The sequence below is a fragment of the Myxine glutinosa genome, chromosome 13, assembly GCF_964187855.1.
Source record: "Myxine glutinosa chromosome 13, kmMyxGlut1.1, whole genome shotgun sequence".
Lineage (NCBI taxonomy): Eukaryota > Metazoa > Chordata > Myxini > Myxiniformes > Myxinidae > Myxine > Myxine glutinosa.
In genome coordinates this window covers 100,147,305-100,171,044 of record NC_136273.1, presented here as the reverse complement: position 1 = coordinate 100,171,044, position 23,740 = coordinate 100,147,305, and the positions used below count along the sequence as shown (strand labels likewise).

General features: G+C 46.0%; 1 protein-coding gene across 1 annotated transcript in view; it reads left to right on the top strand.

Annotated features, from left to right (window-relative positions):
• LOC137439145 (astrotactin-2) overlaps positions 1-23,740 on the top strand; it is a 1,262,948-nt gene that overhangs the window by 1,091,828 nt on the left and 147,380 nt on the right. The window contains exon 15 of the mRNA XM_068134866.2: positions 16,861-16,965. Within this exon, the coding sequence (XP_067990967.2) occupies positions 16,861-16,965 (105 nt within the window). The remainder of the gene's footprint in view (positions 1-16,860; positions 16,966-23,740) is intronic.

The window sequence follows — 23,740 nt, the reverse complement described above, 5'->3', positions numbered from 1 at the left end:
AATGAACACACCCAATGTTCTTGAGACCCGCCCATAGATCGACTCTAATCTATATACCCCAAAGAGGAGTGACCCTTTTTCCGCTCCCATAGTGAGCGAGTGTTCTAGTTATTTAAACATGCAATCAATGGTTTGAAGTAGAGATGTACTCAAATACACCACAAGGATGCCAACAATTGTAATACCACATGAATATTTAGTCTTAAATTACAACTCTTCAGAAATTAAATAACATACCAGTTAATGTTTATGTGTTTATGTATAAATTGTATATTTTTATGTTTATGTATATATGTTTATGTTTATGTATAAATAAATTGTAAATTGTTTATGTATAAATTTATGTATAAATATATAAATATAATAATAAATTGTATCCACTATGTTTTTATGAGACTCCAAATGTTTTTGTTTTTTTTAACACGATTTCCAAAGTTCATGGAAGAGCAGAGCAGGCAGAGAGTCCTTTACCCAAGGTCATCTTCCATTCTGCTCGGAAGTCAGCAAACATCAAATTATATAAATGGTGTAAAAACAAATCCCATTAACTACAGGCCAATTAGCTTTCTTCCAATTATCCTCAAGGTCATGAAATCCATCATCAGTCATCATAAAATCATCATGAAATCCATCATCAGTCATCATAAAATCATTCCTTTTCCCCAACAGCCTCATCTCAGGTCATCAATTCGGATTCAGACCTGGTCACTCCACCTTGGACGTGCTCCTTCTACCAACAATTCCCAACAATGGATGGAGGCCCTCAATGTCAGACATGAGATCAGAGCCGTCGCTCTGGACATATCTCGAGCTTTCGATAGGGTCTGGCATCCCACCTTACTCTGTGAACTGTCTGCATATGGAATCCAAGGTCAACTATACTCTTGGATTTACTGACTTCCTTCACTCTCTTATCCAACGTGTGGCTCTCAATGGAATCCTTTCTTCCCCTGTTCCTGTCAAGTCTGGAGTACTACAATGCAGTGTTGCAGGTCCCATCTTATTCCTAATCTCCATCAATGATCTCACTAACTCTCTGGAAAATCCTTTGCTGATGATGCCACTCTCTGCCATCATTCCTATGACAGACAGACAGCGACCTCTTCCCTCTCTCCAGACCTTGATAAAATCACAAACTGGTCAGACACTTGGAACATATCCTTCAATCCTGAGAAATCCCACAATCTCTCTCTCTCTCTCTCTCTCTCTCTCTGATTGGTGTAGCCATGTCCCTGTGGCATCATGCCAAGTCAGATCAAGGTGAGGGAAGCTTCGAGAGATCCATAGAAGCTTCGAAGCTTGCCTTTATTTATTTCAGATCCGCATTCGCTGCTCCGCGACAGGCCTGGACTTTCACTTGTTGCTATTATGCAAAGTAAGGAAGTGCGAAATAATCGAGAGCTTTGGTTGAGAGATGTAGAGGATAGAAAAAGTAGAGAGGGTGAAAAGAAGCACAATCTTATACTAACTCACACTCACTATGATATTTATCTCAAGTATACAATTTACCTTAATTACTAAACAGAATACTAATATATAACTGACTTCATGTGTACTCACATATACACTACCGATCAAAAGTTTTGGAACACCTCAATTTTTCCAGTTTTTATTGAAATTTACGCAGTTTAATGTCTCAATGTACTCTAAAATTAAGCATAGAACAAATAAACAATTGGAGATAAAAAAAAGAAATCATAGAATCATTTTGTTTAACAAAATTTAATTTAAATTTTTTACTCAGCAAATTAGCCACCTTTTGCAGATATAACCACCGAACACACTCGTGGCATTCTTTCCGCAATGGAAATCAAATATTGTTCGGGAGGTTCTTCCCAACACTGTTGCAGAAGTTCCCACGAATGTGTTGCACTTGTGGGTTGCTTTGCTTTCACCCTTCTGCCCAATTCATCCCAAACCAGCTCGATGGGGTTTAAGTCTGGAGACTGTGCCGGCCATTCCATGATTTGAAGCCCACCGTCTTGTTCTTTTCCTCGTAGGTAGTTTTGACATATCCGTGAGGTGTGTTTAGGGTCATTATCTTGCTGTAGGATGAACCCCTGACCAACTAGGCGTATACCAGAGGGTATTGCATGGCGCTGCAAAATGCTGTGGTAGCCCTTTTGGTTCAGGGTGCCAGTCACTCTGTGCAAGTCGCCGACTCTGGATCCAGCAAAAGAGCCCCAGACCATCACGCTTCCTCCTCAATGTTTGACAGTTGTTGTCACACACTGAGGAACCATCCTTTCGCCTTCTCGACGGCATACAAAAACCCTGCGTGATGAACCAAAGATTTCAAATTTTGATTCATCGGTCCATAAGACCTTCTTTCAGTCTTCAGTCGTCCTCTGGCGGTGCTTCATGGCCCAGGCAAGCCTCTTTTTCTTATTTTGCCATCTTAGCAATGGCTTTCTTACTGCCACACGACCTGTCAAACCTACAGCTTGAAGTCTTCTCTTCACAGTTGAAACTGAGACTTGCTTACTTCGACCAGTGTTAAGCTGTGCTTGAAGCTGTTGTCCTGTGAGCCGCCTATCACGCAAACTGTTGACTCTCAGAAACTTGTCTTCTGATTCTGTTGTGGCTTTGGGTCTGCCAGACCTCTTCCTGTCAGAGTTTCCTCCAGTTTCCAATATACTACTTCCTGCAGTGCAATATTGTCCAAATAATGCTTCAGAGGGTGTAATAACAGTCTGTTCCAAATACTGCTTTTATACAGACAGGGGGTTTGTAATCAAGTAATCAGCAGAGGTTGGGACACCTGCAGGGATTGTTTGCATCAACTTTCAAGGCTTAATTTACTTACATTGCTGCAGAACAGCTGTAAGTTGTTAACCCATTACTTGTTCCCTGAAGGCCTTTTTTTTACAATATAACTGTAATTTACATTGTTTTCCCGTTTTTGCGAACCTAAACTTTTTTTTGAACCTCGAGCAGTTTACTGCTTACCTATGTACCATTTACGTTTATTCACTGAACATTAAACTGCGTAAATTTCAATAAAAACTGGGAAAATTGAGGTATTCTAAAACTTTTGACCGGTAATGTAAGACCCATTGCTTTGCTGAACAAAAAAAGGATTCCTGGCAGATCCTGCCCTCCCTGCAGGGAAAACCAGCGTCGCAAGTTGGCGTTTTCAGTTTCGCCACGTGTGTCCATGTTCCCACACACAAAACTTCCTTCCTTTTTCCGCTTTACAAACCTTCCTGGGAGTTCCCTGAATCCACTGTCATTGGTTTCATGGAATCTGTTAATCCGTTCAGAGGCAAATCCAGGACGGGGGAGTGGGGGAGAGAGTGGAGGAGGCGGAGAAGCGGTGCACCCCCCCGCCCCTACCGCCCCCCACCCCCACCTCCTCCTCCTTTGGATTTTCCATGACAAGTTATTTGCTGTGAGATGGGATGCATTCCAGTGGCAGATACAGAGTGGTGGCACCATTCAACTTTCTGTTCATGTATGACTCAATTATGTGTGTTTACAGGATACACAGGTGATAACAGGTGTCAAGCTAATTTTTTAATTCTGCATTAAATGCGAGTTTCCCAATCGGCACGTCAGAGTGTATGGTAATCAAGCGTTACGTTACATAATTGTCACGTTACATAATCAAACGTTATGTTACGTAATCAAGCATTACGTTACGTAATCAAACATTACATTACATAATCAAACGTTAATTCACATAATCAAACGTTACGTTATGTAATCAAAGGTTAGGTTATGTAATCAAGTGTTACACTACGTAATCAAGTGTTACACTACGTAATCAAGTGTTACACTACGTAATGAAGCGTTACTTTACATAATAAAACGTTACGTTATGTAATCAAGCGTTATGTTATGTAATCAAACGTTACGTTATGTAATTAAGCATTATGTTATGTAATCAAGTGTTACATTACATAATCAAGCGTTACACTACATAATCAAGTGTTACACTACGTAATCAAGTGTTACACTACGTAATGAAGCGTTACTTTACATAATAAAACGTTACGTTATGTAATCAAGCGTTACGTTATGTAATCAAGCGTTACGTTATGTAATGAAGCGTTATGTTACGTAATCAAGCGTTATGTTATGTAATCAAGCGTTACGTTATGTAATCAAGCATTACGTTATGTAATCAAGCATTACGTTATGTAATCAAGCATTACGTTATGTAATCAAGCATTATGTTATGTAATCAAGCGTTACGTCATGTAATCAAGCATTAAGTTATGTAATCAAGCATTATGTTATGTAATCAAGCGTTATGTTATGTAATCAAGCGTTACGTTATGTAATCAAGCATTACGTTATGTAATCAAGCATTATGTTATGTAATCAAGCATTACGTTATGTAATCAAGCATTACGTTATGTAATCAAGCGTTACGTTATGTAATCAAGCGTTACGTTATGTAATCAAGCATTACGTTATGTAATCAAGCATTATGTTATGTAATCAAGCATTACGTTATGTAATCAAGCATTACGTTATGTAATCAAGCATTACGTTATGTAATCAAGCATTACGTTATGTAATCAAGCATTACGTTATGTAATCAAGCGTTATGTTATGTAATCAAGCGTTATGTTATGTAATCAAGCATTACGTTATGTAATCAAGCATTACGTTATGTAATCAAGCATTACGTTATGTAATCAAGCATTACGTTATGTAATCAAGCATTACGTTATGTAATCAAGCATTATGTTATGTAATCAAGCGTTACGTTATGTAATCAAGCGTTACGTTATGTAATCAAGCGTTACGTTATGTAATCAAGCATTACGTTATGTAATCAAGCATTACGTTATGTAATCAAGCATTACGTTATGTAATCAAGCATTACGTTATGTAATCAAGCATTACGTTATGTAATCAAGCATTACGTTATGTAATCAAGCATTACGTTATGTAATCAAGCATTACGTTATGTAATCAAGCATTACGTTATGTAATCAAGCATTACGTTATGTAATCAAGCATTATGTTATGTAATCAAGCGTTACGTTATGTAATCAAGCATTACGTTATGTAATCAAACATTACGTTATGTAATCAAGCATTACGTTATGTAATCAAGCATTACGTTATGTAATCAAGCATTACGTTATGTAATCAAGCATTACGTTATGTAATCAAGCATTACGTTATGTAATCAAGCATTATGTTATGTAATCAAGCATTATGTTATGTAATCAAGCGTTATGTTATGTAATCAAGCATTACGTTATGTAATCAAGCATTACGTTATGTAATCAAGCATTACGTTATGTAATCAAGCGTTACGTTATGTAATCAAGCGTTATGTTATGTAATCAAGCATTACGTTATGTAATCAAGCGTTATGTTATGTAATCAAGCGTTATGTTATGTAATCAAGCATTACGTTATGTAATCAAGCGTTATGTTATGTAATCAAGCGTTACGTTATGTAATCAAGCGTTACGTTACATAATCAAGCATTACTTTTCGTAATCAAGCATTACATTACATAATCAAACGTTACTTTACATAATCAAACGTTACGTTATGTAATCAAGTGCCACATTATGTAATCAAGTGTTACATTACGCAATCAAGCGTTACACTATGTAATGAAGCGTTACACTACGTAATGAAGCGTTACTTTACATAATCAAACATTACGTTATGTAATCAAGTGTTACGTTGTGTAATCAAGTGTTTCATTACTTAATCAAGCGTTACATTATGTAATCAAGCGTTACATTATGTAATCAAGCCTTACGTTATGTAATCAAGCGTTACGTTATGTAATCAAGCATTACGTTATGTAATCAAGCCTTACGTTATGTAATCAAGCGTTACATTATGTAATCAAGCCTTACGTTATGTAATCAAGCATTACGTTATGTAATCAAGCGTTACATTATGTAATCAAGCGTTACATTATGTAATCAAGCCTTACGTTATGTAATCAAGCGTTACATTATGTAATCAAGCCTTACGTTATGTAATCAAGCATTACGTTATGTAATCAAGCATTACGTTATGTAATCAAGCATTACGTTATGTAATCAAGCGTTACGTTATGTAATCAAGCGTTATGTTATGTAATCAAGCATTACGTTATGTAATCAAGCGTTATGTTATGTAATCAAGCGTTACGTTATGTAATCAAGCGTTACGTTACATAATCAAGCATTACTTTTCGTAATCAAGCATTACATTACATAATCAAACGTTACTTTACATAATCAAACGTTACGTTATGTAATCAAGTGCCACATTATGTAATCAAGTGTTACATTACGTAATCAAGCGTTACACTATGTAATGAAGCGTTACACTACGTAATGAAGCGTTACTTTACATAATCAAACATTACGTTATGTAATCAAGTGTTACGTTGTGTAATCAAGTGTTTCATTACTTAATCAAGCGTTACATTATGTAATCAAGCGTTACATTATGTAATCAAGCCTTACGTTATGTAATCAAGCGTTACGTTATGTAATCAAGTGTTACGTTGTGTAATCAAGCGTTACGTTGTGTAATCAAGCGTTATGTTACGTAATCAAGCAATAAGTTTCGTAATCAAGCGTTACACTACGTAATGAAGGGTTGCTTTACATAATCAAATGTTACGTTATGTAATCAAGTGTTACGTTATGTAATCAAGTGTCACATTACGTAATCAAGTGTCACATTATGTAATCAAGCGTTACACTACGTAATGAAGCGTTACATTACATAATCAAACGTTACGTTATGTAATCAAGTGTTACGTTATGTAATCAAGTGTCACATTACGTAATCAAGTGTCACATTATGTAATCAAGCGTTACACTACGTAATGAAGCATTACGTTACATAATCAAACGTTACGTTATGTAATCAAGCGTTACATTATGTAATCTGTCCTCCACGCTACGTTGTTTATCCTCCATGAAGTTTTACATTACGCCCTAGAGGATAGACAACGTAGCCTGGAGGATAGACAATGTAGCCTAGAGGATAGACAACGTAGCCTGGAGGACAGACAACATCGCCTGTAGGATAGACAACGTAGCCTGGAGGATAAACAACGTAGCGTGGAGGATAGACAACGTAGCCTAGAGGACAGACAACATCGCCTGTAGGATAGACAACGTAGCCTGGAGGACAGACAACATCGCCTGTAGGATAGACAACGTAGCCTGGAGGATAAACAACGTAGCATGGAGGATAGACAACGTAACCTGTATGATAGACAACGTAGCCTGTATGATAGACAACATAGCCTGGAGGATAGACAACGTAGCCTGGAGGATAGACAACGTAGCCTAGAGGATAGACAACGTAGCCTAGAGGATAGACAACGTAGCCTAGAGGATAAGCAACGTAGCCTGGAGGATAGACAACGTAACCTGTATGATTGACAACGTAGCCTGTATGATAGACAACATAGCCTGGAGGATAGACAACGTAGCCTGTATGATAGATAACGTAACCTGGAGGATAGACAACGTAACCTGGAGGATAGACAACGTAGCCTGGAGGATAGACAACATAGCCTGGAGCATAGACAACGTAGCCTGGAGGATAGACAACGTAGCCTGGAGGATAGACAACGTAGTCTAGAGGATAGACAACGTAGCCTAGAGGATAGACAACATCGCCTGTAGGATAGACAACGTAGCCTGTAGGATAGAAAACATAGCCCGGAGGATAGACAACGTAGCCTGGAGGATAGACAACGGAGCCTAGAGAATAGACAACATAGCCTAGAGGATAGACAACAGAGCCTAGAGGATAGACAACAGAGCCTAGGCCCTGGAGGATAGCCTTAACTACAGCACTTGCACATTTGTCTCACTCGTTTCTTCTATAAGATTGATGAATAAAATGGATGGGTAGCCGGAGATGGGAGTGTGTCGATTTAAAATGAACTGAATTTGACATGGAATGGCACAAGGTTTGAGTTTGGAAGCAGCGATTATTTGTAAAGGAGCAGTTTATGATGCCACTCATGCTTGGCTGGGAATACCTTGTTGTTGGAGAACAAATATGCATTGGATTGGGATTCAATTCTGAATTCATCCCGCTAGTTGCCTTATTTATTGAGGCTGTGTCTGGGCATTCGGGTTAGAATTTGGAATTTGTTCAGGGTGCTGGCAATAACTTGGCTCCTTTTTATGAAATTCATCGCGCAGCATTTAACGTACAGACACTAATGCAAGCAGGTGAGGAATTCAGTTTTATAGTATAAACTAGAAAGAGCAATCAGAGATTGCAGACCCTCACCAGGTTGTGCTATCAGTGGTTTTAAGGCGTTTGTGTTAAAACAAATATGGCGGCCGAACCACGTGACCGATGACCTGATCATTGTTTGTTTTTTTTCTCCATTAATTTATCACGAGATGATGCTCAATACATTTTCATCTTAATCGATGAAGTTTTCTACTTGTCGCATTATGACGTCATAATGGAGGCACCTATGAAATCATCATTAACATATTTTATTCCACATGGAGAGTTCTTTACAATGAGCTATGTCTCAATTTTTTCTATGAAGCGCTTTCAGATATATAGAGCTGCAAAATTTTTCGGTTTTTCCAAGATGCCGCCCATACCACGTGACATATGACGTCAAAATTGTCATTCAAAAATTATACAGGTGGAGTTGCACCTATGGTGAAAATTTTCTGTTAATCGGACCAACGGTTGCAGAAAAAAATCGTAATTATTCTGTGCGGACAAACAAACAAACAAACGGACAGATAGACAAACATGAAAAATGTCGTCCATAGCATGATACTTGCGAAATCCGTAATATAAGTTGTTGGCCTATGATGACCTCAAAAAAAATACTTGGTGGTTGAATTTAGTGACCAGATATGCAAATCATCTTAAAATTCAAGTCAATCAGGTGAAAATTGAGGATTTTAAAAAATCTGGCCTATGTGGACCTTTTGGCCTATGCTGACCTCAAAATTAGTTGGGGGTTAAATTCAGTGACCAGATATGCAAATCCTCTTCAAATTTCAAGTTAGTTGGATGAAAATTGAGGATTTTAGAAATTTGGCCTATGTGGACCTTTTGGCCTATGCTGACCTCAAAATTAGTTGGGGGTTAAATTCAGTGACGAGATATGCAAATCCTCTTCAAATTTCAAGTTAGTTGGATGAAAATTGAGGATTTTAGAAACTTGGCCTATGTTTACCTTTTGGCCTATGTTGACCTCAAAAGCAGTTGGTGGTTGAATTCAGTGACGAGATATGCAAATCCTCTTCAAATTTCAAGTTAATTGGATGAAAATTGAGGATTTTAGAAAACTGGCCTATGTTTACCTTTTGGCCTATGTTTACCTTTTGGCCTATGTTGACCTCAAAAACAGTTGCTGGTTGAATTCAGTGACGAGATATGCAAATCCTCTTCAAATTTCAAGTTAGTTGGATGAAAATTGAGGATTTTAGAAACTTGGCCTCTGTTTACCTTTTGGCCTATGTTTACCTTTTGGCCTATGTTGACCTCAAAAGCAGTTGGTGGTTTAATTCAGTGACGAGATATGCAAATCCTCTTCAAATTTCAAGTTAATTGGATGAAAATTGAGGATTTTAGAAAACTGGCCTATGTTTACCTTTTGGCCTATGTTTACCTTTTGGCCTATGTTGACCTCAAAAACAGTTGCTGGTTGAATTCAGTGACCATATATGCAAATCCTCTTCAAATTTCAAGTTAGTTGGATGAAAATTGAGGATTTTAGAAAACTGGCCTATGTTTACCTTTTGGCCTATGTTTACCTTTTGGCCTATGTTGACCTCAAAAACAGTTGCTGGTTGAATTCAGTGACCATATATGCAAATCCTCTTCAAATTTCAAGTTAATTGGATGAAAATTGAGGATTTTGGAATTGAGGATTTAAGATATACTAAGATGTATCTGGGTCCTTTACAAAGTAAAGACTTAAGACAAAGTAAAGTAAAGACAAAGTAAAGTAAAACATCTCATATAACTTTACTGTAAGGTCCTCCATGATTTTGATAAAAATTCATTGTTCACTTGTAATTGTATAAATTTCTGAGTAAATGGTGAGAAAGACACTCAGTGTATTTTTCATCTACACCTGATGTACACACACTTACCTGGCGGGGTGACATACATACCGTGTATTGTTTGGTTCTTCTGCTATCGCAGGCCTTTGGTTGAATATGGTAGTTATATAAGTTGAGTTTTAAAGTTTCGCGAAAATCGAACGTCCGGTTTATGTTTGTCACAGTTTAAAATAATTGGTGGTGCAGGTGTAGTGCAGTAGATTCTTGTTTTTGTGCCACCATTTTATTTGTCAGTGGTTGTTGATCGCATTGTTGTTGTTCATGGAATACACGAACGATTCACTCCCTAAAGAGATTTCTGAACCTGTTGGTATTAACAACTTATTCACATCTCCTCGAATCTCACCTGTGGATGTTAAGGTCTGAAAGGGAGTCTATTTGACAATGTGTTAGTGAGGAGGCATAGGAGGTGGTGGTGAAATGTGAGGGGAGGGGCTTTGAGGGGGTTGGAGGGGTTTGGGGGCCTCAGAGGGGCTTGGAGGTATTTGGAGGGGTTTCGAGGTGCTTGGGGCTGGAGGGGGGGGGGGCTGCCTTGGATAGACTTGGAGGGGTTTTGGGGGCTCAGAGGCGTTTGGGGTGCTTGGAGGTGCTTAGAAGGGCTTGGGTGCCTTATCGGAGCTTAGAGGTGTTGGGAGGTGCTTGGAGAGGCTTGGCAGGCTTTGAGGTGCTTGCAGGTGCTTGGAGGGGCTTTGAGAGGATTTGAGAGGTTTGGGGACTTGGAGGTGCTTGGAGGGGCTTAGAAGGGATTTGGAGGGGCTTGGGGGACTCGGAGGGATTTGAGGTGCTTGGGGAGGTTTTGTTGGAGGCTTGGAGGTGATTAGAGGAGCTTTGGAGGTGCTTGGGGGGGGGGGGTTTGAGGTGCTTGGAGGGGCTTGGAGGTGCTTAGAAGGGCTTTGGCGGGGTTTGGGGGGCTTGGAGGTGCTTAGAAGGGCTTTGGCGGGGTTTGGGGGGCTTGGAAGGGATTGAAGTGGCTCGAAGGGGTGATGGCTCGATTTCCTTATTTGTTGTTTGTTTTTTTTGTAATCCCGTAAAAGACTCACTTTCTAACCTGGAGCAATATGAAATTGAAAGTATTATTTCTTTTTCTTTCATATTCCTTATTTTCAAGATTTTATCTGAAACTGTGGTTGCTTGTACTTCCGCCGAGGGATAAATGGTTATGGTATCTCTGCGAATGTCGTAGAAGGTTATTTGATGACTTTAAATGCCCAGGCAGAGGATCGGCACGGGCAGCCGCAGGCTGCCTCCATGTGGAGGGCAATGTAATAACGCCATGAGCTTCCAATACGACACGACTTCTGTTTCAAAAGGAAAATATGATGGTTTGGCTTCTTCAATAAAATATACATCACGTGTTGCCTGTTTTCATTTTCTTGTAATTCCGATTTTCTGCAACTTTATGTCTTACATGAACTGAAGACCTCACTTCGTTATCCACAAACTGCCTACTTTTATGTGGAGATCAACTCTAAAATGAGTGACCTTTGTGTATGTTCTTCTTCTTCTTTGACTGAATTGTGTCATGATGAAGACGTGTTGTACAAAATGACGACATTTTCAGATATACTACGTATGTACTTGGATTGACTTAATCATTCGGATTTGCTTTCAACTTTAATGCCTTGCATCTCTAATTGATGTTGTTATTGTCTTTGCTGTCCACAGACTAACAGCTAAGTTACTGCTTTTAAATTCACTATTTCACAGGAAATGGAGGTTCGTGCAAAATTGTCTGAAGTTATATACAGACTGATTTGACAGGATGGTTCAGAAGTAGCACACTTACCTGTGAGCCGAGGTGTCTGCGTTTAAACAAGGTGATGGAGCGGTTCAATTTTCGAGCGAACAATAACCTGTCGGATTGGAGCTTTGCAGGGCGAAAGGGATGCATGAGCGAGAGAGGAGAGGAAGGGTTGTTGAAAGTGTTTGGAAGGATGCAACAGCTCTTCTAGACGAGGTGTCTGGGTGCGGAGGCAAGGATATGACGAATCTGACAGATGGTTTCTGAAGTGCTTCTCGGCTTCCTGTTGCAGTTAAACTTGAGGAAGTGGAGTTTGAAGTTTGGGTTTTTCGTTGAGTTTGGTTGACTTCAGTTTGGGTGGGATATTTGTTTAGAGGTCAAGGGACACTGCAGCATACAATCATGCATGCACAGGAGCATTCGCAATTAGGAGGTGTCCATGATGTCATGATCGGCTGCTGTGTCAGCGGTGGGAGAGATGGTGTGGAAAAGGTCATGGAGAAGAAGTGGAGGGAAATAGAAAGAGGAGGGGGAAGTTGTGCAGTGAAGTTGGTGTGGAATGCCATGCTATACGAGGAGGAGGTATGAAGAAGGAAGGGTGAATGTTGATCGGGAGGTAACGACCAATCAAAAGGCGCAATAGGTGTTGGCGGAGAAGGCCTGCATTGGACTTTTGTTGTGACGAAACATCATCACCTGGTCTCATTCACAAGGCAAGTGATATTAGAATAATTTTAGTACCGTTGAAGAAGAATGTGGAGAAGGTACATGAATGAATGAGAGGGTGGAGAATAGGGCAAGAGTGAAGGTGTGCGGTGTGTGTGCGTTCGCATGATAATGTAAAGCGCCATGAGGGTAGTTTACTCTGCTTGATGGGGCTATATAAGACTCCTTTATTATTATTATTATGAGAAGAAAGGGTAACGGTCGAGTGAGTTTCAGGATTTGTGCAGAGATTAAGGATGGCACATTCCATGTACCCATTTGGGATGGGGTGCATGTAGGATATATTGGTAAATCCTTTTAACGCGCTTATTTTTCAAGTCCGGGTACATGTTAGTGTGAGGAGGAAGCTGTGTGAGGAAGTGGCACAAATATGTTCAACAAAATGGTGAAATGATGATTTGATATCAGTGATGGATTCTGATTTGGATGTAATTGCTTTTCCATTGTATTTGCCCTCATTTCAAATATGTTAATGTTTCTTTTTCGCTTGAGCAACGCCAGGTACTCCAGCTATAAACGCTTTTCTACTTTACTTGGGGTACAAATACAAATACAACTTAGTCTGGGGGGTAACATAGGCTATGTGGCCGTGGCCTCATTCGGGGATGTGGGGGACCTGGAGAGGGGTGTAAATTATTTATGCAAATGTGTACCGTGCCACCTGGTGATGGTGGCAGAGGGTATTACAATTTCCTTTTTTACCTGTACAACACTGAGCTTACGAAGCACTCTTTGCATGGGAAAATTTTTCCTCCTTCTCTTCCCTCCCTCCCCCCAAAACGGAGGGCCCTGTCAAATCCACGCACCGCCCTCTCTCCCTCCCCCTCGCCCCCCCCCCCCCACGGCAATGCCAGGTACTCCTGATAGTCTATTATATACTGCAAACTCCCAAACCCCACGGTGTCTGTCCGTGCATTCGTATGTCTCCAGTTTTCCCACTTCTGCTTATGGCGACCACTTCCCATGCTGCATTTGAAAAGCTCAACATTTACTTTGGAAGTGACGGGAGAACAGGCATCAATAATGTTGATGTCAAATTTTATTTCGCAACCAGGATATTCCATACTCCTTTTCGTCAAGCTAGTTGGTCCATTGGACCAAAATTTCATTGGTCTTCACAACCTTGTCATGTACTGAAGTGCCTGAGCATTAGCTTGTCTTTCACCAAGCCAAGATATTGTTATGTTTATAGGAGGTAGACAATGGAATATCTTAGGCCAGGTAGGATTGTAAAGGGTAGTGTGCTCCGAATGTCGTGTAAGAACACCTTGATGTAAATAGGTCAGCCCGCATGTCCGGTAAGATTGTATATGTGTCTCCATAAGAGGGAGCTATGCTTATTAGTTAGGGTATAAGGAATAATTCCCTGTATGTAAATTGCCTCTGTGGTTTTCCCTTTGTTCCTTATGACACATGCAACACCAACCATGCATTCCGCACCTACACTAAATAAACCAAATAACCTCCAACCGGATCCGGACATTCGACCACTATGACACCACCCAGCGAATCATCTCGATGGGCGCAGAGAGTGACCGTGAGGCCATGCCCCAAAGGACGATTGGATGAGGTGAGTGGGTGGTGCTCTTTGATTGGCGCGCGCATGACAATAAGAAAGAAGGTTACAGCACGAGGGACAAAAAGGGAGAGGACCGCCATTTTCGCTCTCTTGGTCCTGACTTTGATCACAAACAGTCGCGTTTTGCACTCTCTCCCTTGCGCTGGGTTTTTATTATGAACTGGTCACATTCTCTCTCTGTTCCTGGCTGCGGGGAAAGGCAGACGCATCCTTCTCTCTGATACCGGTGGTGCTGGCTTCGTGATGGCTGTGTTCCGTGGCGTGTGCACCTGAGAGACCTCAGTGCTTTGTGGAGCGTGGGACGAGGAAGGAGCTTGGGCCTGTTTGCTTCACGGTGGCGGCTGATGGAACGCGACAAGGCGTGTTTTCCTGCACAAGGACTCGGGGACCAGTTCGAGGGCCGATAGGGTTCGAGGGCCGCTCAGAGCTGAGTACTAAGCAGCCGCAACACACCACACACATTTTAACTTTCATTTGTATGTCCCTGTGTCTGTCTCATGAGTCCGTATGGAAATGTCTCAATTCAGGAATTTTAGTTACCGGACAGTTCTGTTATCCTGGCATTTATTTGATTAAACCCATTGTTTGTTGAATTTTAATTTCTCGTCTGTCTTGTTTAATTGTCATGGGTTTGAGGATGCCCAAGTGAAACCCATGCAAGTAAGCCTTTGGACCCTCCACCCCCTCGTGTGTAAAAGGCGCCGCCATAGTTTGGGTATGCCTCGGAGTTAAAGCTCGATTGGCCATCTGTCACCCAGGGGTGTTAATTCCCGGGGACGCGACAATATACATGGGCTAGGGCGGCGATTATACGTTCGTCATTATTGTTGCCAAATTAAAAAGCAGTACTATTATTATTGTTGTTGTTTATATTATTGTATTTGTATTGATTAATATATGCTTTGTTATGTTATCATTTGTTTTGTTCTTTATTAGGTCACCTCATCTCGATTCTCGAAGATGAACTTGTAAAATGGGACTTGATGTCCTGATGTCTGTCTGTCCCTCCATCCGGTCGATCCCCAAACTTCTGATCTCTACTTGTCCCTTATTTACCATCCGATTGCTCTGAAACCCGATACATCCCTTCTACTCGATGTCCGAGCGTGGGAGTCGAGGAGTTCCAGGCGTGGGAGTTGATGTCCTAGCGTGGGAGTCAATGGGGTCCGAGCATGGGAGTCATGGAGGTCCGAGCATGGGAGTTGAGGATGTCCGAGCGTGGGAGTCGAGGATGTCCGAGGGTGGAAGTCGAGGATGTCCGAGTGTGGGAGTCGAGGATGTCCGGGCGTTGGAGTCGTGGATGTCCGAGCGTGGGAGTCGAGGATGTCCGAGCGTGGGAGTCAAGGAGGTCCGAGCGTGGGAGTCAAGGAGGTCCGAGCGTGGGAGTCGAGGATGTCCGAGCATCGGAGTCAAGGATGTCTGAGCGTTGGAGTCGAGGATGTCCGAGCGTGGGAGTCGACGAGGTCTGAGCGTGGGAGTTGAGGAGCGTTTGTGCGCACGTGTTGAGGGTTGAACTGAGTGACTTTTGAACTTTGATTTTTCGTGAAAGAATTGAGTGATTTTTGTGAAAAGCATTTATTGTTGTAAGCTGAATAAGCACGAATTAAATGTATTAAGGAGAGCGGGTAGAGCAGGACATATGGAATGGGAGCAAGAGAGGTGGAGGGAGGAAGACAAAGAGGAAGTGTGTGGGGTTCAGGGTGGTTGGAGAGTGGAGGGAGTTGGCTGAGGACAGAGGAGAGTGGAGAAGTATCGTGATCAAGGCAGGACAGGAGCTTAGTACCATCGGACCTCACCGCTTATTATCAAGGGAAAAGGAGGAGAACAACAACTCCTCTTCCAAACTTGGATTGGAAGTTTGGTGGCTTAAATAATTAATCTGTTTGAAGAATCTTTAAAACCAGGATGTTGTTTTTCCCTATTGAATTCAAGAGCTGGAGACGAGATTAATATTGAGCAAAGAAAATTAAAAGTGCATTAAATACGTTACACAAAGGAAGTTTATGATATTTAGAGGAATGTGTGGATGTGGGGATAATCAATACCTGACCAAGGCAGTGTATTTGTCATCCAGGTGACAACCAGGTGATGTTACCTCATTGTGTCATTTCAGATTGATGAAGAGCATTGATGATCATTTGTACCTATGGTGGTTTTTAAACTTTGTTTGTTGTCCAGTTTTCCCCATTATTTTGTTTGATCTGCAATTGCTGAATAAAATCCATATCAGCTAATACCTGGCCAGGTCTATTTAATTGTTGTAAATCCCTTCCATACTGCATAATCACACACACTCTACTCAGTCCTTCAGTATATGAAACATTTTAAATTGTCTCCTACACTCTCAAACAGATTACCCTCTGGTTAAACATTCAGGATATGGAATACATAACCAGGACAGAACACGTTATATAGAGAGAGGGGCTAGGGGGGGGGGGGGGTGGGCAGAGCATCACCTTGTCTCACCTTGCTATGTTTACCCGGTGTTCTTTATCGAAACCCCTGCAAAGTGAGCATTGGTTGTATTTCAGGCTGATTATATGTGTATTACATTGAGTTTTCTTTGGAACAATCAATTTATGAGTACCTCGGATATTATTTAATTTGAATACGCACCTGTTAAATTATGACGCAATTCATCATTCATGTTTTAGGTTATAAGTCCCAAAATTCAAATACAAACTGTCTTTACAATTATTACAAAGTTGATTTCACACTTCTATGTCCCCTCTCCTCCTCTCCTACATCATCCTTCACCCATCCTTTAGGTCAAGTTAACTACAGCGAGGTACTCGGTTACCCTATTGTTCAGCAATGGACCCTGCGGAGCAACCTCCACCATGTTTCTCTCGGTGCCAGAAACCTCTCACCAGGTACAACAATTTCTCAAAGGGGGAATTTATATGTAATCTGAGCAAACATTGCTGGGATTTTGACCCATCTTCCACACCGTCTCCTAATCCCCTACAACTGTCAATCCCACCCGTATCCAAGAATCACACACACACACACACACATACACACACACACACACACACACACACACACACACACACACACACACACACACACACACACACCTCGTTTTTTCATTTCTGTTCCTCAAAATTCTATCTCTCTCTTTTATTCACAGACGCACACACACACACACACACACACACACACACACACACACACACACACACACACACACCTCGTTTTTTCATTTCTGTTCCTCAAAATTCTATCTCTCTCTTTTATTCACAGACGCACGCACACACACACACACACACACACACACACACACACACACACACACACACACACACACACACACACACACACACACACACACACACACATCTCGTTTTGTCATTTCTGTTCCTCACAATTCTATCTCTCTCTTTTATTCACAGACACACACACACACACACACACACACACACACACACACACACACACAATTGTACAGTATCGGTTGTTCCTAAACTAAAATAATTGAAAGGATTGTTGTAAATGATGTTAATTTTACAACATCCCATATTCAACTTTATTTAAATTGTAAACCTCAAACATAGTTTCTCCACCTAAAGCAAGAACCTTAACCCGTAAGCAACTGACTAGTTTCCCGACTGCATGGATCATCAGCTGGGCACCGTTCTTCCTCGAGGTTTCAATCCTTTCAGCCCAGGACCTCTCCAAACGGCGGATCCACAACCTCGATCATGGATCCACATCAATAGATGATACATCAGTAGATCCACAACCTCAGTTGCGTCCAGGCAGTCAGTCAACCCATCAATGCAACATCACATATTCCAACTTTACTCGCAATAGGATTTAATGTGTTATTGAAGGAGCTGCGCTCCAACGCGAGTCGAAAGAATTGACGCGACCAAAGACGGAATTCGTCCGAGTTGCTTTATTGAAACAAAACAGCTCAGGTATTCTGACAAGCCCGTTTATCGGGCAGCAATATATATACACATTTATGCCGGGGCGTTTGCCCGGGAAAACCGAGACCGGGCATGCCCGGGTGTCAAGGGCGAGCCCTGGAAAGGTGAGTCTGGACATGCCCGGGCGTCCTGGACGCGGCCTGGCAAGTCGAGGCTGGGCGTGCCCGGGCGCTCTGGGCGAGCCCTGGAAAGGCGAGAGCGGGCATGCCTGGGAAAGACGAGACCGGGCGTGCCCGGGAGGTTCGGGCGTGCCAGGGAACAGCGAGTCCGGGCATACCCAGGAGAGGCGCGTCTGGGCCCGTCCGGACGAGCCCGGCATGGCGATCGCGCCCTGGCCGCGTCCTGGCAGGTGCAAGGCGATTGTGTACATTCAGCGGGAACTGCTACACACGCCCCTCCAGAATCGACCTGCACCGGCAAGGTCAATTTAAGGGGGGTCCGGATGACCCGGCCGAAGCGACCCCTGGAGGGTCGTGGGGGGGGGGGGGTCCGATCTGGTGGTGGGTGGTCGAGCGGGGGGAACTGTGGACGGGGGGCGGCCTCGCAGCAGAGGAAGGGCCAACCGTGGTGGTCGGTCGACGTCCACGTGCGCCGGTTTGAGGCGGTCCACAGAGATCCGGTCCGACCGGCCGCCGACGTCGACGACGAAGGACTTGTCGCCCCGTCGCAGGACCCGGAAGGGCCCGTCGTACGGCGGCCGGAGTGGCCGCCGGTGCGCGTCATGACGCACAAAGACGTACTCCGCTGTGCGAAGCGCTGGGGGGATGTAGGACTGGGGGCCACCGTGGCGGGACGTTGGCACGGGGGCAAACCGTCAGGCGGCCTCCTGGAGGTCCGAGCGCTGGTGTGCGGTGGACCAGGGACTGGTAGCGTCGGGCACGAACTCGCCCGGGACGCGGAGCGGCTGGCCATAGACGAGCTCGGCGGCGGACGCCCGGAGGTCCTTCTTGGGGGCCGTGCGGAGGCCCAAAAGGACCCACGGCAGCCGGTCGGTCCAACCGTCGTCCTGAAGGCCGGCCATGAGTGCGGCCTTCATGGAGCGGTGAAACCGCTCGCACAACCCGTTGGCTTGGGGGTGGTAGGCCGTGTTGCGGTGCAGCGTGACCCCCAACGAGCGGGCGACCGCGCCCCAAAGTTCGGACGTGAACTGTGGGCCGCGGTCGGACGAGATGTCCGCCGGTGCGCCGAAGCGCGCGACCCAGGTGGCGATGAACGCCTGCGCCACGTCGGCGGTGGTGGTGGAGGTGAGGAGCACGGCCTCCGGCCACCTGGTGGTCCTGTCCACCATGGTGAGCAGGTGGGTGAACCCCCGCGATGGGGGCAGGGGACCCACCAGGTCCACGTAGACGTGGTCGAAACGCCGTGCAGGCATGGTGAAAGGTGCTAGCGGGGCCTGGGTGTGGCGGTGGACCTTGGCCCGCTGGCAGGCCGTGCAGGCGTTGGCCCAGTCGCGGACGTTCCGTCGAAGGCCGTGCCAGACGAAACGCGCCGACACCAGCTTCTGAGAAGCTTTCCGGCCCGGGTGAGAAAGGCCGTGGATGGAGGCTGTAGAAGAATAATTTCTACTGTATTCACTATTAAAACTTCAAGAAACTCGTTTTAGCAAAATCAATGTTTTATTCACTTTTGAGAGTTTTGCTGTATTCTACTAAATGTACTAATTAGATATTAACAACGTTGTTCTGCCGGTCGTGGCTGTAGCTCCTTCTGTAGGTCTTTGTTGAACCTCGTTCAGTTGTTGACCAGTCTCCAGTTGTTCACTCCTCTTCAGTCACTCTCCCAGTCCACTGCTCTTCCGTCACTCTCCCAGTTCTCTCTCTCCAATCGCAACTTTCTCTTTCTTATAAAGGCCCAGACTCCTTTACTCAAAAGCCTTATTTGGCTCCTTTGGCCAGCTTTCTATGTTGGGAGACTGAGAGCACTACATTATTTCTGTTCAAGAGGTCAAATGCTCTGACCTGCTGAGGGGGAATTTGCAGCCTGTGTTCCATCTATGGAACACAGGCTAAATATTGATAGACACCGATGGCAGTCCAAGAGCGTTACACATTCTGTTTCCTTAAATTAACTCTCTCTCCTGACCACCTGTTAGCTCTTTAACAGAAGCTAAATATTTCAAGAGGATTCAAAGTTTTTCCAAACTGCACCACAGAGCATATTTACACCAGATCACATTCGGTAGTTATATTAACAATATGGTCAATATGAATATTTTATTCCCTGACAAGGCGAAGATGCGGCGCTGCCAGGAAACGGACACGATGGGGCGAGGCTGGCCCTGGGAGACGTCGCAGAGCAGGACGGTGCCCGCGAAGGGGATGTCGGCCAGGCGGAGGCCCGTGTCCGCCGCCCGGAGGGCCTGCACCGAGGTGTCGGTGGTCTGGTCGGGTATAGACCGAGCAGCTCGCGGTCGAACGTGCTGTATTTTAACTCGTTCGGCTGGAGTTGCCGGCTGAAAAAAGCGAGTGGCTGCCAAACCCCGTCCACCCATTGTTCATGGACGGCGCCCACCGCGTAGTTGGAGGCGTCCGTAGTGAGGGCGATGGGCGTGTTGAGCACCTGGTGAGCCAGCAGCGTTGCGTCGGCGAGGGCCCGTTTTGCACTCGCGAAGGCCGCGTCCATGGCCGCGGACCAAACAATGTCATGCTTGGCCGGCTTGCCCCGGAGGGCCTCGTAAAGGGGCCGCATGAGCTGAGCAGCGCGGGGCACGAATCGGTGATAAAAATTCACCATGCCGAGGAACTCTTGTAGGGCCTTGATGGAACGGGGACGCGGGAACGTGGTGATGGCCTCGACCTTGGTCGGCAGCGGCACGGCCCCGGTCTTGGTGATGCGGTGGCCCAAAAAGTCAACGGTCGTCTTGCCGAAGTGGCATTTGGCCGGGTTGACAATTAAGCCGTGCTCGCTGAGGCGACCGAACAGTGTTCGGAGGTGGAGGAGGTGCTCGGCACGGGACGTGCTGGCGATGAGGATGTCGTCCAGATAGACGAAAAGAAATGGCAGGTCGCGCAGCACGCCGTCCATTAAGCGCTGGAACGCCTGGGCCGCGTTCTTGAGGCCAAAAGGCATCCTCAAAAATTCGAACAGGCCGAACGGCGTGATGACGGCCGTCTTCGGGACGTCGGCCGCCCAGACAGGTACCTGGCGGTATCCCCGTATCAGGTCAATTTTGGAAAATATGAACCGTCCCACCAAACGGGCGGAAAAGTCCTGGATGTGCGGGATCAGGTACCTGTCGGGGGTGGTAGCGTCGTTGAGGCGGCGGTAGTCGCCACACGGGCGCCATCCGCCCCCCGGCTTTGGCATGATGTGCAGTGGTGAGGCCTACGCGCTATTGGAGCGCCGCACGATGCCGAGGTGCTCCAACGCGTCGAACTCGGCCTTTGCCACGGCGAGCTTGGCCGGGTCGAGGCGGCGGGCCCTGGCGTAGACCAGCGGGCCCGTAGTGGGTATGTGGTGCTCGATCCCATGCCGCACTGCGACGGCCGAAAACGTTGGCCGCGTGAGGGCCGGGAATTCCGCGAGCAGGCGAGCGAACTCGTTCGCCGTCGGGAGGGCGCACGCCAGTTCGATCGGCGCGGAGCTGCTCATCGTGCACGCCAGGGAGCTGAAGGTCTCGGCGTTGACAAGGCGACGTCGTTTGATGTCGACCAGCAGCCAGCCCGTGCGCGCAGAGGAAGTCGGCGCCCAGCCAAGCCATGGGGACGCAGGCGGTCACAAAGGTCCACTGAAAGCGCTGGCTGCCGAAGCAGAGGGTGACATCGGGCGGGCCGAAAGTGCGTATGGCCGAGCCATTAGCAGCGACCAAAGAGGGGCCGCAAATGGCATCCCGCCTGTCCTGCTCGGAGGCGGGTATGACGCTCAGTTGGGCGCCGGTGTCACAAAGGAAACGCCGCCCGGACGCTTTGTCCCGAATAAAAAGCAAGTTGCCCGAGTGGCCGGCGCTCATGGCTGGGAATGAACGTCGGCCCGGCCGTTTCCCGACTTGCCGAAAGTGCACGGTGGTCGGCACATCCGAGCCTTGTGTCCGAACCTGGCGTGGTAATAACACCACACCTGGTCAGGTGGAGGCCCCGGCCGTCGTGTCGGAAGCGGTCGGCGCGGCGTGGCGGCCGCCAGTTGCACCGGCAGTTCGGCCTCCAACCGCGCAGGGCGCTCGGGCGTCGTGGGCGTCGCCTCGGACGGCGGCAGGCTCCAGGTAGCCGCGCCGATCTGTTGGCCCGCCGAGGAGATCTTATCGGCTTCCCTGGCGAGGGCGCGGGGATCGGTGATCGACGTGCCAGCCAGGGCGAGGCGTACCGGGTGAGGCAGCTGGCGAAGGAACAGCTCGCGGAACAGAAAATCCGGAGAGTGCTCACCGAGCAGCGAGAGCATATAGTCCATGCGCTCGGATGGGCGCGTGTCGCCGAGCTCGGGCAGGTCGAGCAGGCGCCGTGCGCGTGCCGCCGGTGAGAGGGCGAAAGCGTCGAGGAGGAGCGTCTTCAGCGCATCATACTTGTCAGCAGCCGGCGGGTGCTCGAGGAGGCTCAGGGCGCGGGCCGCGGTGGCGGAACCGAGCGCTGCCACGACGTGGTGGAAGCGGGTGTCGTCCACGGTGATGCCTCGCAGGGCGAACTGGGAGTCCGCCTAGGCGAACCAAACAGCCGCGTGAGCCTCCCAGAAGGTAGGCAGTTTAAGAGTCACTGCCGTGTCCATGTCGGTAGGTCACCAGTGAAGGAGCTGCGCTCCAACACGAGTCGAAATAATTGACGCGACCAAAGACGGAATTCGTCCGAGTTGCTTTATTGAAACAAAACAGCTCAGGTATTCTGACAAGCCCGTTTATCGGGCAGCAATATATATACACATTTATGCCGGGGCGTTTGCCCGGGAAAACCGAGACCGGGCATGCCCGGGTGTCAAGGGCGAGTCCTGGAAAGGCGAGTCTGGACATGCCCGGGCGTCCTGGACGCGGCCTGGCAAGTCGAGGCTGGGCGTGCCCGAGCGCTCTGGGCGAGCCCTGGAAAGGCGAGAGCGGGCATGCCCGGACGCTCTGGGCGAGCCCTGGAAAGGTGAGTCTGGACATGCCCGGGCGTCCTGGACGCGGCCTGGCAAGTCGAGGCTGGGCGTGCCCGGGCGCTCTGGGCGAGCCCTGGAAAGGCGAGAGCGGGCATGCCTGGGAAAGACGAGACCGGGCGTGCCCGGGAGGTTCGGGCGTGCCAGGGAACAGCGAGTCCGGGCGTGCCCGGGAGGTTCGGGCGTGCCCGGGAACAGCGAGTCCGGGCATGCCCAGGAGAGGCGCGTCTGGGCCCGTCCGGACGAGCCCGGCATGGCGATCGCGCCCTGGCCGCGTCCTGGCAGGTGCAAGGCGATTGTGTACATTCAGCGGGAACCGCTACATTATCATATATTTATAACTTTCCTTACACACTTGATAATATGAAAATATCATTAAATCATTCACATCTTACCCTTAAATACATCAATCTACCAACCAGCATGACCACACCACCTACCTTTCTATCAAACTGCACTTCGAATGTTCAAACTGTCATTTATAACGGTTTTATAACATTTATAACACAAACGTCATTTATAACACACACACACACACACACACACACACTCACAGACCGACACACAGACAAACACACAGATACACACACACAGACCGACACACAGACAGACAGACACACACACACAATAGCAAACTGGCCACAAGTGGATATCAAAA